The 18,115-nt window shown below is 44.8% G+C and overlaps 1 protein-coding gene across 5 annotated transcripts in view; it reads left to right on the top strand.

Annotated features, from left to right (window-relative positions):
• Window positions 1-18,115, top strand: part of PSD (pleckstrin and Sec7 domain containing) — a 1,402,592-nt gene that overhangs the window by 751,143 nt on the left and 633,334 nt on the right. For all 5 annotated transcript variants that reach the window (XM_069610471.1, XM_069610469.1, XM_069610470.1 and 2 more), the window contains exons 8-9: window positions 2,578-2,690; window positions 4,757-4,815. In XM_069610471.1, the coding sequence (XP_069466572.1) occupies window positions 2,578-2,690; window positions 4,757-4,815 (172 nt within the window). The remainder of the gene's footprint in view (window positions 1-2,577; window positions 2,691-4,756; window positions 4,816-18,115) is intronic.

Genomic DNA, 18,115 nt, shown 5'->3' with positions numbered 1-18,115 from the left:
CTGACACATAGAGTATTGATCAGAATTGTTGCTTCATATTTCCTGAAATGAACCAAGATTATGCGACTACCGTGGTCCAGTTTAAATGGACAACAGACTTGGAGAACCTCTACTAGAACCTATGGTAAGCAGTGAAAGGACGTAGGCAAAATCCACTTAGCATTCACTTTGGAGGAACTCTCACGCACTCTTATGTTTTGGGGGAAAGTACAATACATATTTATTGGTAACAAAAATAATGTCTCTATTGTCTACATCTATGCCATTCCAATGTTACAAGATAGTGGAAAGAACAAATCACAACATGTTCAATTATATTCGGTAAACAAATCTGTCTGCCATTCATTCAGAAATGCAGAACATCTAGTTTAGACCTCTAACTTTTTACATTTATGAGAATACAGATTTCTTTTATACGCGTTTCAGTTCCCGTTTTATTTTTCAGGCATGTTTCCATGGATACAGTTTGGGGTTATTAAGTGGTTTGGAGTTTATTTTCTACAAAGGGGTGACACTCGGGGAGCTCTATATCAGTGAGAAACCACCTCAGGTTTTAAACTTTCAGAAAGGCAAGGTGACACCTGCTTAGACAATCCCCCATCCTGAAGTAGGGGGGTAGGGTGTTAAATCAAAAACTCAGCCACAGTAAGACAAATATTGGGTTTAAAAAAAATCTCATTCATCGTTGGCTATCATGTTCAATGATGTTTTCATTGGCATGAACACTGCATTATGTTACTTTTTTTCTGCTAAGCAGTTAGATAATTAGCACAATATTTGTCTTAAAACAAGCTGTGGCAGGTAATGTGTTTCACTCCCCCTCTTATGGAAGAAAGAGAAATCTAGTTAGTGTGTAAATGTTCTTGCGTTGCACTATTTATTGGCCTCAAATGTTTGGGTATTTTTTATGCATCTTCACTGGGGATCGCTAGTCACCTAGAGAAGACAGGAAGGCGGTTGTCCTAGTCCGATTTGGTGTCTCCTTCGAATGCTTCCCAGGCAACAGCCAGGCGCCAAGGATTTATCCAAGAAAGGCCGTGCTGTCACTCCCCTGCTTAGTGGTCTGTAGGAGTCGGCAACTCTTTAGAGGATAGAGCATATTCATCTCTTAATAAAAAAAGATGTGCTTTGGAATTCATTAAGGTCTCTGTAGGAACAAGACTCCCCAAATGGTTTTAGCTGCTTGAAAGAGCTGAAGTTACAGCAGCAGCTAAGTATTTCTTTCTGGACTGGGGACAGATTTGGAGGTTCTGGTTTCCACTCTCAGCCATGGCAAGCAGTAGTACGTACGTAGCATACCGACCAGGCAGCGTCCAATGAAATATTGTCAGCTCCACAGCGGGTATCAGCAATGCATAATTGTGCAGGAACAATTTGCAAACAAAGCCAAGGAATCACACAGAATCTTTCTTACACCCATGAGTAAGTAGCAGGCAAAGGCCATAGAATTTTCATAGAAAAATTAAGGGGGAACCAGCTTGTGGCACAGCGATGAGGAGGGCCAGGACCAGTTCTGGTTCAGTGAAGTAGGGCCAAGGGTAGAAATCAGGAACCCAGGGAAGGGAGTTGATAAGACGGCTGAGTGCCCCTCTGGGGAAACTAGTGCCAATAGGCTGGTGTGGCTTTCCCTCCCCATTGATGTCACGCTTCAGCTACTGATACACCTTATGGCTCTGACATTTCGATGGATACAGGCACTCAAGGTCATCCCCTCTCCACTACATCTGGAAAGATGGCAAGGAGAACCTTTTTTGGGAGGAAGCGACCAAGAGCCTGTGAGTGCTGGAGAGTGTGAGGGTGTAGGAGTAAGAGACAGACACGTGGATGGTACTTTGATTGGTAAAGACTTTTATAAAATTACATAAACAAGGGAGTTGGAGGAAACCCTAACTAGACCTATCTCTAAGAGGGGGTTTCCTGCCTCAACAAAATGAACTAATGAACGTGCATCCCAACACTTTCAAGGTTGAGAGCCTTGGGTGAGGGAGCATGAAGTTCAGGTGGGAGTGGAAAGGACAGGCAAAGATATGGATAGCTTTAGAAGCCGGGAGAAAGATTACTTCTATTTTTGAAGAGTTCAACACTGAGCAGTAAAGAGCCATCCAGTGATGGATTGCAGTGAGGAAGTTGGTAAACCGTTCCTGAGATGGCTGGGGTGTAGGAAGGAAAGGAGAAAAGGATTTTGATAGCAGGCCAAAGGACAATATAAGTCTTCCTAGGGTAGAGGTGTAGAGCATGAAGAGCAGAGGTCTAAGGGGTGATCCTTGTGGGATGCCAATAGGGAGAGGGTGGGGTCAGAGATTGACAATTCAGGTAGCAAGCAATCAGGGAGTGAGCAGATTTGGGAAATTCAAGGTCCTGTAAATTAAATAGACAGGAGTGTTTGATAGAGTCGAAAATGGCATGAAGGTCCAAAAGGATGAGTATAGTAGAGAGATTGAAGTGATGAGCATCAGAGAGAAAGTTGAAAACATGCATGAGTGCCGTCTCGGTCGAGTGTTTACCAGATTGAAGTGCTGTGTGCATGGCATTGTGAAGCATCACTGAAAGAACACTGTGCTTTTTTCCTACTTTTAGGACATTTCTACGAGAGCTTGCCCTCATGGGGGAGACACAGGAAAGAGAGCGAGTGCTGGCCCACTTTTCCCAACGCTATCACCAGTGCAACCCGGATACAATCACCTCGGAAGGTACGTCCTTTCTCCACACACAAGACATGCAGTGAGTTGGTTTGGGAATGAGGGGGCATGTTGAATCTTGTGCACATGTGAACGACAGGAGGTTTAGCCAGACCTTTTGGAGGTTATAGTTAAAAACATGTTAATTACTCACAATCTTAACACCATAAATAATCATAAAAAACGAATAACAACACTTCAATATTAGGTGGCTGGTGTACACCAGTGGTGAACACACCAACACTTAACTTTTTCAAAAATATTAATGTTGCCTGTTAGAATCAACACTTCCTTTTGTGGCATTCAAATTGTGGTTTTCTCTAATTTCTCCAAAAATGCTCATGTTGGTGATATTTCTTGTTTATCTCACTAATGATGGACTCTACTCGCTATAACCACACATTCAATAATGCATCTGTTTATTTCTCACATTTCAATTCCTGATTAAATGGGAGTTTTTTTTCAGTAATTTTCAAATGGGGACTTTGTTCTCTTCGTTCTCTGTGAAGCCTTTGGATGCAGTTGATGTGAAACTGACATTCTTCAGTTCTCATGCCACAACATATCTGCACAAGTGATATTACCTCTTGTGGAGTTATGCATTTAAATCTCACCACTGGAGTGTTAAATAGCGCTCAACTCAATATATTATTGATCCTAGATAAAATACATTTGTAGCAGATATTTGACTTTACTTGCTATGCTTGCAGTTGGTCTGGTATGAAGTGCTTGTCACTACATTCCTGAGTAACTGTCTGTTCGTTGTGAACATTTCGTCCACCGCTGCGTTCCCAAGACCCTGCTAGCTCCTGAGGCCTGCCGCAATACTGCAAGGGGGCGTTAAACGGCTCTAATCTGTGGAGAACAAAGAAGCGGATTTATCAAAGAGTTTTGACGGAAACGCAAAATATAGAAGACCCTTTCATTAAAAACGCCACTGCTTAAACTCTTGTCGCTAAAACGCTCCAAAGACAGATTTTATTAGACTGACGGCATAACAAAAACTCGATGTAAAAATGTAATGCGTTAATGGGGGGGGGGGGGCTCTTTATTTGATGCTAATGCTTCTTTCATTGATGTGCACGCATCACCAGGAAGAAGAGCAAGGTAGGGGGTGTCACAGAGGGTGGGGAAGAAGATATAAAGGGAAAATGGCATAGTGTGAGCCGCGAGGCAGGTGAGGAAGGAAATAGAGTAGAAATCAGGGAAGCTAGCCAATCGTAGAATCCAACAAAATTACAAAGATGTTCAGGAGATGAGTGTACATTTCACTTCGCAGGGGCAGGGTATGATGTAGGCTGTGTTAGGGATGAGTCGTGGACGTGGAGGAGACATTCCATTCGTCTTGCTTTGTCATCTCACCGATCCCCATCTAAAATGACCTATATGTTTCCTTTGTGGTGATTCATTGCTAAGGTTACCCTATGCAAAGTCAGGCAACCTTCCATTTCTCACCCTGGAGCTGTCAGTTACCGAAGCGACCTGCAATTTGTGTTGTCTGCAAGTACTGTATTAAGGTTGCATGGGCTTCGTGCACGTAAAGAAAATCTGTATTGTGTATCTGTATTTTCCTTTTGTACCGCCCATATCGTCATGCAAGGAGGACATTTGCAGAGGACCTGCATTTGAGGGCAGATGGACTCCTAAAAGAGGTGCCCTCCAAGGTCACCACACTATCTTGCCCCATTTGACTGCTTCTCTTCTAGCATATTTCATGCATCCTATATTTCTATCCAACGCCTTGAGCTTTCTTCACACTACCATGCCCACCTTTTCTGCCATTCTCTTTTCCTCTTTTCCCCATTCTTCAGTCCCTCTTCCGCTCCAATTCCTTCCCCTCTCCTCTTCAGCCTCACTCTTTTCTCCCCTCTTCTCTGTCTCTCTTCTCTTTGAGTTCTTTACTCCAATTTTGGCCTGGATGGCCCTGCTCCCAATAGCTTGAGGGCACACACCCCCCCAATTCCAATTTACATTTGCCCAGGGTTAAAGCAGAGGATCTGCACCACTAACTGACCACCCCCACCCCATTATTTGTGAATGTTCTTTAATGCACTGTCATTGTGTTTTTCCCCCTCCAGATGGTGTCCATACGCTGACGTGCGCACTGATGCTGCTCAACACGGACCTTCATGGGCATGTACGTACTTTGAGATAATGTAATTACCTGTCTTTACATGTTACATTAGTATGAAAAAAACATTCAGCCCTAAAAATGTGTAATTATTTCCCCCTTTGTACTATGCAAATATTGAAATTATGTAACCTTATCCTGCAAAATTGGTAACTCAAAATCATTGTTTATACAGTTATTGCTATCGGCTCTAAGGGCCTCATCATGAGTTGGGAAGCAGCCCTTAAATGCGGCAGTAACGCTATTACCGTCGCATTTAAGGGTCCGCCCAATGACGAGTCTGGCAGCATTTACCCCAGCTCTAAGCTGGAGGGTAAATGCACCAACGTAACACACATTTTCGGGGCGCAATGCGCCGGAAATGCCCCATTGGGTCTAATGGACCCAATGGGGAATCGGATTACCCATTACCGCCCAACTCTTGATCCGGCGTTAATAGTGCCGGACCGGTTGGCGGTAACGCTATTAGCCCAGGCGGTATCCCGGCAGTAATACCGCTGGGATACCGCCCAACTTGTGATGAGGGCCTAAGTATAGATAAAGCACCTCATCACGAGTTGGGTTGTAGCCCTTAAATGGAGCGGTAATGGTATTACTGCCACATTTAAGGGCTGGCCCTATCATGAGTTGAGCACTATATGGGATGTTTTACCTCCATCTTTTTTTCTGGAGGTGAAAATCCCATTTAGCGCCCTGTATTACCGCCGGCTGTATTACTGCGCAGTAATAGCACCGAAGATTCCCCATTGCGTCCAATGGACCCTATGGGTATTTATAGTTAAGGCCCATCCCAAGATCCGGCAGTAATACCGCTGGACGGATGGGCACTAATGCTATTACAGTTGGACGGTATTACAGCCATGATACCACCCAACTCGTGATGAGTCCCACATAATTTCCAGTAAGTAATTGTTGTTTCCTGTGGAAATGTTTGTACAAATGTATTGTATGGTAGTACAATTTAAAAAAATGGTTTTGTATTTAATGTTTTATACACTGCTTTCACTGCCTAACAGGAGTTTCGGAGTACCCACAATGTTGAAACAAGGGAAGAGTGTTAGAAAGTATTAAAAAAAGCAAAACACTCTGTATATCGACAGATGTAGGTAGAACCAGGGCCAAACACTTGAAGGAAGAAGTCAGTTTCATGTGTAGGCTTTTAGTTGGAAATTCAGATTCAGGGCACAGGGTCATCGAACATAGGACTTCACCAAACCAGAAAGCATATGGCCGCCGGAGAGCTACTTTTGACTTTTTTTTTAGTCTGGGCTCTGATGAGTGATTGGATAATATAATAGTAGGAGTTTTTCTAGGATATCGGGTGTGTGGTGATGTATAGCTTTGTGTAACAGGTGTAATCGCTAATGTGATGTGTTCGGCGTATTACAAGGTGAGGGTAAGGCTTGCTCTATAATTGGGTGCTCTTTGGACCTTTCCCAATGTCTTGGTTGGGAGACCGAAGTAAATGCCAATTGCAGTCCTGGAGAAGACAATGGCGAAGCAAAAGTAGACCTGCTGCTAAAACAGTGGCTAGTTCCTTTGGAGAGGACACAGGTGACAGAACACGTTTTAGCAAAAATGCTCAGATGTAGGATGAATGGCATCTCTTCTTCAAAAGCGATTCCCATGGCTGCAAACTTTCCAGGAAGAAACATTGCACAGTGGCAATTTGCTGGTTGCTCCAAAATAAGAGAGCAAATCTACTTGTTATTCAGATCCATGCGAACACCAGTGCTGTCCTTGTTTAGGAAGAGCAATTGATGAAATCTATGCTACGAAGAAGATTGGAGACAGGGCAGAATGTTGGGGAACACTGCAGGATACAGAAGCTGCCCACAACTAAAAGCCACCTAGTTTTACCTGCTGGGTGAATTTTAGGGGAAAGATATGTAACACTAAAGGCACTAAGGGATGGCGCATTAGGGTCAAGTGATTCATAGTGAATCATATTGAATGCCACACACTATGCTCTGAGTGGATCAGAGCATAGTCGGGATCCTGGTCACAGAGAGAGAGCAGATTGTCTATCATATTTATTGGGTTGGATACTAAAACCCTCTGTGGCTGCATACCTCAATAAATATCACCTCAGTTTTGACAATGTTCAAGGCAAGATGAGTGATTAGGTCAGACTGTGTGCCTCATTAAGAGTTTGGCGGTATTTCAGTGGTAAATCCATAGAAAATACCACCAAACGGAATTAACGTTACCACCACTTGTTCCTGTTTATTTACAGCGGGATCACAAGAGGTGGTGGTAAAGTGTAAGTCCCCATTTTCTGAGTCCTCAGGACTCCATCAGGATTTCGATGGAGTTACCACTGGCAGTAATTTCGCCAGCAGTAATTTCGCTGATTTTGTCGATTGTTGGCAGTAATGTTTCAGATTTACCTCCAACATTTTCCTGAAGGTTTATCTTCCACCTTACCACCAAAGCTAGAGTACACCAGTACGGTAATGCAGCAGTAAAGCAGCAGTAGCGGAATTACTGGCGCATTACCACCGTTCTTGCCGCACTGATGATTACAAGTGGTGGTACTGCAGTGTAAGTCCCCATTTTTGGAGTACGTAGGACTCCATGTGGATTTTGATGAAATTAGCACCAGCAGTAATTTTGCTGATTTGGCCAATTTTTGGCAGTAATGTTTTGGATTTACCTTCAGCTTTTTGCTGGTGGTTTATCCTCCACCTTATCACCAAACCTATAGTTTGGCGGTGCGGTAATGCAGCCATAATGGAATTATCACCAAATTACCACCGTTTTTACGACACCTCTGTACCCGTAATTAGGGCCTCAGTGTTCCAAATAATTACCATGCTTAGGAAATCAGAGATCTGTCAGATCATGTGACTCGCTTTTTAAAAATTAATGAACAGCTATGATGATTTTGAAGTCGAAGATTTTATTATTGGTGAGAAGGATATTAGCTGACAAACAATCCTGTTCACTGCTTCTGTGACTTGCTCTTTATATTCATAGAAGTGGGTAAGACTTTCAGGCTCTGTGACAATGCCATCTGGCCTCAGTATACTAAGATTTTGTCTGAGAAAACCCCCCAATAACGCTCTTGAGTTATTGTTGCAAGGGAACTGTTTTGGTCGAATCAGTGGGTGTCATGAATAGGACATGAATCACGCACAGCCAGATGCAATTATTAGGGTCTTGTTGAATTTTATTTGGTGCTTTGTTACATTTACAGGGACGAAATAATAAATGGTGTGGAAACTGAGAATGAGGAATGGTCATGATAGAGTCGTTTTAATGCCCTGTGTCAGCAATCAAATTAAAGTAAGCAGTCCATTCTATCAGGTCCAAACCAATCAAAATAAAGATTCCATGATTTTAGTACTCTCAAAGCCTGGGCCCCCACCCCGTAATCCTAGGGGTTTCACTATCTCACAGTATCGGGTCTTTGACTGTCCACTGCACTTCATTTCCTTTGTCCACTAATTGATGTATTTTTCTAATGAACCTTCGGAGCAGCGCCTAGCCCAAAGGGGGGGTCTATCTTCCACTTCAAGGTGTGGGCCATAGTGGAAATGAGGCAGGAGGCTACCAAGCATAAGCTCCCAGCTCTACTGCAGACCACTAGCTGGCTGGTGGAAAGACCTGATTGGAGGATGGTCTTGTTAACACCCAAGTTTCACTCCCCCTCTCCTCAACACTAACCCGGGCTACTCTCCTCACATGATATGATAGTTTATTTTTATTATATAGCGTCTATACACAATGGGCCTCATTCCGAGATTGGAGGTAATCATGGCGCTATTTGCGCCATAACTGCCTGCAATAATGGTACCGGCACCGGTCTCGTTCAATGGGGACTTACCGGTGTAGTCCGACCTTTGCGGGACCGGTAAATCCCCATTGAAAAAAACATGCCCCATTCCCATTTGAGCCCCCATAGGGCTCAATGGGAATGGGGAAGTAGCTAATAATGGTACCGCAATTTGCGGTACCGTTATTAGCTCTGAAGTCCCTTAGCGGGTCCCGTCCATAACACCTGGTAAAACCAGATGTTGAAGGAGGGACCCACTAAGGGAACTCGTAGTAGGGCGGTAAGGGATTACCGGCACCTGTCTCCTTAACGGTGCCCGGTATCCCTTACCACCCTACTAGTAATGAGACCCAATGTGCTTCAAAGCGCTTCACGGCAAGGGAGGGAACAAGGGAAAATACAATTACATTTTTACAGGCCATGAACAACAAGAATGTGAAATTAACTATCATACTCGGCCTGACGACATTTCAGATAGTGCAAGAAATAAAACACAGATAGGAAGGAAATGGGTAACAGACAGGTGACTACCGTACTAGGGCGGACGACATTTCTGGTAGAGCCGAAGATTAACAAGAGGTGAGGGAGGGGAGCGTTTGACTCCCTCCCCCCAAACCTCCAATCTGGTTCAGAAGGCCTGTGAAATACCTGTGGCACCTTCATTAGCTTTCTTGGCCTTACCAGTCCTCTCACTCTCTCTGGCAACTCTGACCATGACTTGCCCAGACTGTGCTCTTAACCTCCTCCTCCATCTGAGAGCTCTATGTCTCATCTTGTTCTCTTTTCTCCTCCTTCTGTTCTCCCACAGCTTCCTCCTGCTGTATCACCATTTCCTCCTGTTGTCACTCTGACAACCTCCTCTTGCTGGATCGGCACATACTCCTATTCTCTCTCCCCTTTCTCTCTGCATGGCCACTTCCTCCTGTTCTCCTCTCCTCCTAATGACCTTTCTCGCTTCCAACCTCCTCCTCACCTCCCTCTGCCAAACCAGCTTCCTATTTCCTGTTCCTCTAGCCTCCAAACAGGCTCCTTCTCTGCACCACCTTGTTCTCTAAACTCCCGGGCCTTCTCTTGAAACAGTGATGTTGCTCCACCCCCAGGGACCACCATCTATCCCCTCGTCCCCTCTGCCTATGCATGTATGTATGTATGGGATCTATAAAGTGCAAACCTAGCTGTTAAGCAACTGAGTACTGTACAAAGGGCATGCATCCAGGGGTTACAAGTGGGGTGCAGGGGTTGCAGGGGAGCGGGGTTGGTCAAGAGAGCAAGGGAGAGGCAGACTACAGAGATGAGTGGAGCTATCAGCTATTGGTGAGATGTTCTTTGAAGGGTAGGGTCTTTAGGTCCCTTTGAAGTGTAGGATGGCAAGGCAAGGCCAGTCTTATCTACATTAGTAGCTTATTCCAGAGCCAAGGTGCACAGCAAAAAAGACCTGTTTGCTGGTGTTTTCCTATTGTAGTTCCTTGTTTCGAGTCTGGCAATGTTGTGCCTTCTGCCGGTACACTGGACTCTGGAGATGTGGAGTTTCTAGGCCATGATTGGGTCAAAGTGCTAAAAAGTGAAATCTCCAAGGGAATGAAAAATAAATATAAAATGGTGGGCCAATCATGCACCCTCACAGAGTTTCTAGTACAGGGTAGTACACTCCATTCCCTTATCCTCATTCTTGGGGGGAATACAAAAGACAGTAGAATAGAAAATAAATGGACATGCATCCAGAAATCACATTTTGGGAGCTTGTGAAATACCTGTTTCGAATGAATTGTGTCCTCCCACGTATTCTTCATCTTTGATATATTCAAGTCTCCTTGCAGCTTGCTTCAGAAAAAATGTTCATAGGGTCGAGCGTCATGCAGCGTCGAATCTTGGTCCTCGAGGGCCTCCGTAGCGTCCTTCGTGACGTCGACGCTGATTATATATTGGCACGCACACTGACCGTTACCTCAGTTCTGGTTTTTTTCTCGCATTGCTGCATGCTTCAGAGCTACTCTCAGCGATAAAACTTCTTACTTCGAGAAATGGCTTCCACACCGAAGGCAGGCTTCAAGTAGTGTTAGCACTGTGGGGCCAAGATGTCGATTACAGACCTGCACCGTGTTTGTCTGTGGTGCTTGGGATTGGGCCACAAGGTCGATGACCTTGTGGGAAAGGAAGGGGAAACTCAACACAAGTAAGCCCTCTCCTAAATCCCCGGCCCTTATCCCTGAGAAGAGGAAATCTTCCTCTGATTCGAGAGATGTCTCTCCAGTTAAAAAACATTCAAAACATAGGCTTTTGAGGTCCGGTTCACGATACTCGTTATCCTCTTCACATGAAAATGGTATGAAACAGCATTGCAGGTCCTCGTCATCATCTTCATATTCTTCTTCTGAAAGAGTTAGTTGTCCAAAAAAGAACTCAACTCCAGCAGAGGTCGAAAAATTCAGCTTAAAAATGTTAAACATTTTTAAAAGGCACACTCCTCTGAGTGTTCCTCTAAAGGAGTCCAAGAAAAGTGGCCACCCCTCGGCGTCTATTGAGACCGGTAGGGTGACCCATGTTTCCCCTTCTCGCGCGCCTAAGAGCCAGAGAAGAGAGGTTCCTCGACATAAATAGAAGGAATCTTCTTCTACGCATAAGAAAAAGCTGGGATCTGTTACCTTGAAACATTCACTATCAGCATCGAAGCCTTCTTCGAGAGGATTCAAAATGTTTGTCACCTGTACCTTCGAGCCATATAATTCATGAGCCTTCGAAACAACATAACATGTTGACGCATTCGTCGACAGTTTTGGAGAAACCGTTGCACCTTCCACACCTTCGACCTCATCAGAGCATTCTATGTTCTCAAAGATTGTAAAATCTATTCCTGAGCCTAAGTTGTTCCAACCCATTCCAAGACCTGATTTCTTTAGGCAAATAGGTTCTCTTTTTGAAGATGATGAGGAGGAAAAGGATCACCCCCCTTTTGGGTATGAATATGGAACCCCAAATGTTCCAGAGGAGTTAATATCAGAGGAATCCAACATGCAGAATCTTGCAGGTACATTAATGGAAATCAGTAGTTGGGACCATCACCAGAGACAGAATTTGGTAAGTCTGAGATAGCTGGTTACACTGATCCTTCATACAGAATGGTTATTGGTAAAGTAGCGGAGTATCTGGAATGGTCCAGACCTGTAGCCACTGTGGAAAGTGATGATCTCACTGACATATTAGACATTGGACCAATTAGGGAGGCTGTACTGCCATTCCATGCATCCCTGATGGTAAGGGTAATGGAAAGCTGGTTGAAACCAGAGTCTATACCATCTGTTAAAAAGTTATTGACAATGAAATACCAGACTGCTTCAGTGAATCATCCATTTCTGAACAGGCACCCAACGCCTGAAAGTTCAGTGGTTCAAGCAGTAAAGGCATCTTCAAAGGCTGCAGCCTACCCCTCTGCTCCAGCAGATAAGGAGGATAGGCAAATTGACTCTTTGGCTAAAAGAGTTTTTATTTCAGGAAGTACGGCATTAAAATCTGCCAATGCTACCAGTGCATTAGCAAAATACACCCATACCCTTTGGGGGTGTGGCTGTTCTAGCGGCAGAGCTCATACTAAAGGGAGAAGAGAGAGAAGGCTTTTTAAGCCTGATACAAGATGTCAAAGATGCCATGAGACAATCCCTGCAATCTAGTTTAGATATGGTCGACTCGACTAGTAGAGCCATGACTTCCAGCATGGTATTTGGACGCATGTCCTGGCTGAGAAAGTCTGGATTTTCGGCAGTCGTCCAGGCCTTTTTGGGGAGATGGCATATAGCAGTCTAGAAAAACTGCAAGCTTCCAGAGCTGCACCTAAATATTTGGGGGCAGCGATATGACAACCTCACTCTACAGGTCAAGGATGGAGAGGTCATTCTTTTTGTTTCTATTCTTCCATTTCTAGAGGAAGTGGGCAGTTTGCACAAAGTGGTCAAAGAAGACCCTATCATGGAAGAGGTAGAGTGGGAAGGACTCCCCGTTCAGCACCTGCAGAGTTACCCTCAGCTGCAGGTGGAACAGCAAAATGACTCCTTCAACCAACCAAAACTGTAGGAGGGGGCAGACTGTCTTACAATGTCCAGATTTGGCGAAGCATGTATGCATGGGTCCTACAAACAGTAGCAGATGGATACTGCCTACCATTCCGGAAAAGACCTACCGATTGCCCCCCAAGAGCAAGATCAACCTTGGTTCCAGTTCCGCTCCTCCAAAAGGAGATTTTCACCCTTTTGGAGAAAGGTGAGATGGAATTGGTGCATGTATCAGAGTGGAACCAAGGTTGGTACTCTCCTTATTTTCTAATACTAAAGAAGGAAGGAGCAGTTCAAACCATCTTCTACTTGAGATGCTTGAACAAGTTCCCCAGAAAGGACAAGTTCAAGATGGTAACTCTTTCGCAGATCCTTCACACCCTTCGAGAGGAGGATTCGTTGGTGTCACTGGACCTTCAGGGTGCTTACTTTCATGTGCCACTACATCAGAAGCACTGAAAGTACCTCAGGTTCGTGGTCGGCAGTACTCATTATCAGTTTCAAGTTCTGCCATTCGGCTCACCTCCGCCCGAGGGTTTTCACCAAGCTTATGGCAGTGGTGGCCGCAAATCTGAGGAGGGGTGGATTCACATCTTGCCCTAACTGGACGACTGGCTGATCAGAGCTGTTTCTCCAGTACAGTGTCCGGATCATCTCAATCGGATCTGCCGCCTCCTCCACGAGCTGGGCTGCTCCCTGAACTTCAAGAAGTCCCATTTGGCACTCTCTCAGAAGCTTCAATTTATTGGACCAGTCCTGGATTCATTCTCGGGGAAAGCTTCACCACCCGAGTTAAGGGCTCAACATCTTTTGCGATGGTCCAATAATTTCAGCGTGCCCAACGTCTTCTGGCCTACGACTTCCTAAGGTTGCTCGGCCTCATGACATCCTGCATGTTTCTGGTGCCAGAAGCCTGTCTGAGAATGAGATCCCTTCAGTGGGCTCTCAGGTCCCAGTGGTCTCAATTCTCAGGCTGAATGACGGACCTTCTTCAGGTCCCGTCAAAGGTCACGTAGGATCTCCTGTGGTGGGCCAGCTGAGAGAATGTGATGAGAGGAGAACCGTTTTGGCAACCATGGCCAGAGGCAACAGTTGTGAGAGACGCCTCCCTCTCAGGATGGGGAGTGCACATGAGAGAGTTTTCAGTAAGCGGACACTGGTCTCAGTTGGAGTCCAAACTCCATATCGGCCTTTTGGAGCTGAGGGCAATCAGACTAGCTCTGATGGCCTTCCTGCCCTCGATAAGGTGAAAAAGTGGGCTGATAATGATGGACAAAACAGTGGCTATGCATAACCTCAACAAGAGAGGGGGTGTAGGGTCACTGCCCCTGTGCAATGCACTCTAGTTCTGGGTACTAAGAGAAGGAATAACTCTTCTGACAGTTCATCTAGCCAGAGAAAAGAACACAGTGGCGGACTTTTGGAGCAGGCAAAGCATGATATCCCAAGAGTGGGAACTAGCTCAGGAAGTCCTTCAAGAGATCTTCGTCCTTTGTGGAACCCCTCAAGTGAATCTGTTCATGACCAGTGTCAACCGGAAGTGCGAGCTGTTCTGCTCCAGGGAATTTCCCCAAAGAGGAGCTCTAGGAGATGCGTTCGTAGCGGACTGGGAATTTCCACTCCTGTACGCGTTTCATTACTCACATAATACAGAGGTTGAGGAATTTTGGGGAAGCCATGATCCTCGTTGCCCCGGATTGGGCCAGGAGAACATGGTACCTGGACCTTCTGGAAATGGCCATCTGCCCTCCAATAGGTCTTCCCCAAATAGAGGACCTATTCTCGCAAGAGGAAGGCCACATTCTTCACCCATATATCAGGACTCTCAACCTTTATGCCTGGTATCTAAAAGGGTGAGATATAATGATTGGGACGTTCGGAAGACATAACTGAAGTGTTTCTTTCAGCAAGAAGACCAGCAACTAAATCCCTCTACCGCTGCCTTTGGAATAGATTTCGCAGCTGGTGCAGGGAAAAGAAACTAGATCCTTTCTCATGTAAATTTCCCCAGGTTTTGTCTTTCCTACTTCACTTGACCCATTCTGGGTTGCAAGTATCCACAGTGAAGGGCTATTTTTAGCGGGCCTTTCAATTTTCAAAAGCTCTCTGAATGAGGGGTCATATTTCAAAGTACTGATTGTGACACAATTTCTGAAAGGCTTGACACATTTTTTCTCGCCTACTCCCGTCAACGTGCCATCATGGGATCTAAACCTGGTAATGAGAGGTCTTATGAGCGCTCTCTTTGAGACCTTACATTCGTGCCCTATAAGGATGCGCACCATAAAAACTGCCTTTTTAGTGGCTATCACATCTGCCCGTAGGGTAAGTGAGCCTCAGGCTCTGTCTTCCAAACAACCCTTCACGACCATCTCCAAGGATAAGGTCATTTTCAGGGTTAATTCATCTTTCTTCTTGCCGAAGGTTGTGTCCGAATTTAATTTGGCACAAGGTATTGCACTAACATCTTTTTATCCTCCTCCTCGTCCATCTAAGGAGGAAGAGAGACTTCATCGTTTAGACCCAAAGAGGGATCAAAGTTTCTATATCACAAGGACTGCAAATATTTGCCGAGATGATCAGCTTTGTATTGGTTGTGCTGGTCATGGAAGTCCCTGCATACATTTAGTATATTCTACTGTGTAGATTCTTTTTCAGGAGACAAAGCCAAATTTGGCAAAGCTGTCCTCCACAACATTAACAAGTAAAGTAAATTCCTCAAACTGCTTTGGGAGTCTATCAAACATGAGGAATACGTGGGAGGACACAATCCATTTGAAGAACAAGTTATTTATCCCTGCTAACGTTCTTTTTCGACTGGATGTTCCACCCACGTATACCTCATCGCCCTCCCATCCATCCCCTCTTGCCTAGAATTTCCATGTCTTACACCTTCCTTTCTCACAACCCCAAGACTATATCTTCCTGGAACACAGCATGCTACTTACGGAGGGGAAGAAACTAGGAACTGTGGTAACGGTCAGTGCACGTGCCAATATATAATCAGCAGCGACATCACGAAGGACGCTACGGAGGCCTGTCGAGGACCAAGATCCAACGCTGCATGACGCTCAACCCTATAGAAATGTTTTCTGCAGCAATCTGCAAGCAGACTTGAATATATCAAAGATGAGGAATACGTGGGAGGAACATCCAGTTGAAAGAACGTTACCAGGGGTACTTGTTCTTTTATTCATAACAAGCACCTAGACGTCCACAACATCGGCAGTAGCCAGTAGTAATTTATATGCCACACTTTTTTAATAAGAGAGTAGATAAAAGTAGTAAAGGACTTGAAACCGTAAGAAAAGTGGCTTTTGTTATTGGGCGGCTGCAAAACATTTCTCCGAGTGTGGAAAAAAGGATTAGAGCATCAATGGGAAACACGTTGAGTTTTCTACAAATATATCAGCGCTAAGAAATATTATTTCAAGCTCTAGGTCTGGATTTAAGCATTGGCTTTCTATAACGAATATAATAAAGATTAGATCATAAATTCTGGCAATTTGTACGAGCAAATTCAGTGCGGAAAAATTCCAAATCAATGCCCCGCAGTAATGCCGCATTTCGAGGGCCCTTGTTGTCATCTGGCACTGTATTGTCCATAATGAACTGCCAACATAGCTATGTTTCAAATAAGCCCTTTCGAAAGGGGTATTTATTTACAGGATAATGACCCCCATCTCCTCCACAAGGCTCCGAGTTATTGCCTGAAGCTAAGCCATGGGTTGTATGTTTTAAAGGGTCATTATTCCAAAGATAAGGCTACAAGCACATGGAGCTCTGCAACTAAATCAGAGCCTGATTTTATTGTGTGAGGGATGTGGGCGAACGAGCACACACAAGTAATGTTTCATGTTAGTTAAATTAACATGGATATAGTGACAATAAACTTTACCAATTTTGTGCTTCATTAGGTTGGGGAGTTGAAATGCACATAATCCTCTCTGCCTTTTACTCAGCTGAAGTCAGTTGTTTTCCTGCAACTTGCCAGACTGCTGCCCAAGTCATTCTGTTTGGAAGGAGGTCTATGCCACGGATTACAAAGTGCATTCCAAGCATTCTCGGTCGCCGTCAATTTGTTACAGTTATTAGCACCCCATAACTCAAGCCCATACAGGGCAGCCTGCCTCGCCCTTACATGCCTCCATTGAGGCACTGCAAGCCCTGCCACCAAAGTCTGTGGCAAACCTTGCCAAGTCTCCACTGTACCTTGAAGGTTTCACACCTGTCACACCTGTCTTGGCCACCTGCATATCAAACCTCCAATCATCTTTGACCCTTAACCCAAGATAGTCGTACGTATCCACCTGTTCAATAATTTCACCAGAATAATACCCCAAACCAACCACCATCTATATTTTCGATAAACTGTGTTCAAATTCGTTACTAAAAAATGTATGTTTTGTGATTCGCAGCAATGATCTTCTGTGTTTTGGTAGGAGACCGCTATGTTCGTTTTGGATCGGTGGCCAGTTCTGTGGAAAGGAGCCAGTTTGCAAGGATTGGGGCTGTATTGCCAGATTTCAGCACACTGCAAGAACATCCTCTCTTAATGTAATGAAACACCAGGAAAGCCCAAGACTTGCCCTCTCATACAAGAAGCTCTTAGATTATCTGAAAAGACACTGAACAGGCAGTTGAACTCAAGATGTACCAAACTGAGTTAACGTCTTTTGCGAGGAAGGACTATTTTATGCCAAACACACCCAATAGAAACCAGGCAGGTATAGCAAAACTACTGCTGGAGTCTTATACAGAGGGTGCCGGTACCACCAGTGGTAATACCGCCAAATTGTCTCGGGAGGATAACTCGGGGGCAACGTGCTTGCCTTGGAAGCAAGACGACACGGAGCACCACAGGTTCGATCCTCGCATCCGCGCTTAGAAACCTCTGGGTATCAAGCGCGTTATAAATAAACTATAATATCATATCAAATGGAATTACTGTTACTGCATGCAGTAAGCAAGAGGTCACTTGAAGGGTCTGCATGATTCAGAGTCGGGCAGACCCTTCAGTATAGAACTCCATTGTGGATTGGTAATTACTACATGTGGTAATAGCACATATGATAATAGTTTTGTGTGAAGGAGATTTCCAGCACATCCATTCTGATTATTGGGGCTTATTACAAGTTTGGTGGTATCTCGGTGGAAAATCCAGCGAGATACCAACGCATTACCGTTACCGCCACTTGGTCCAGCGGTACCGCCGGATAACATGTGCCGGTAGGCGGTGTTAGTCACCATTAATTGGAGTCCATTGGAATCCATGGGGGATTTTTGCAGAATAATTCTGCCAAAATTTGGCAGAAAGCTGTCGGATTTCTCCGCCAAAGTTATAGTTGGGTGGTGCGGTAATGCAGCGGTATACGGCAAAATACTGCTGCCTGTTACCCACACTGGCCAACTTGTCATGAACCCTATAGAGTTTTTCAGTACAAACTCTTAACTTGGCATTGCGGTAAAAGTGTCGGTAATATGT

The sequence above is a fragment of the Ambystoma mexicanum genome, chromosome 8 (assembly GCF_040938575.1).
Source record: "Ambystoma mexicanum isolate Mex_15411 chromosome 8, UKY_AmexF1_1, whole genome shotgun sequence".
Lineage (NCBI taxonomy): Eukaryota > Metazoa > Chordata > Amphibia > Caudata > Ambystomatidae > Ambystoma > Ambystoma mexicanum.
Note: the sequence above shows the minus strand (reverse complement) of the source record. Positions and strands in the feature narration are given on the sequence as shown.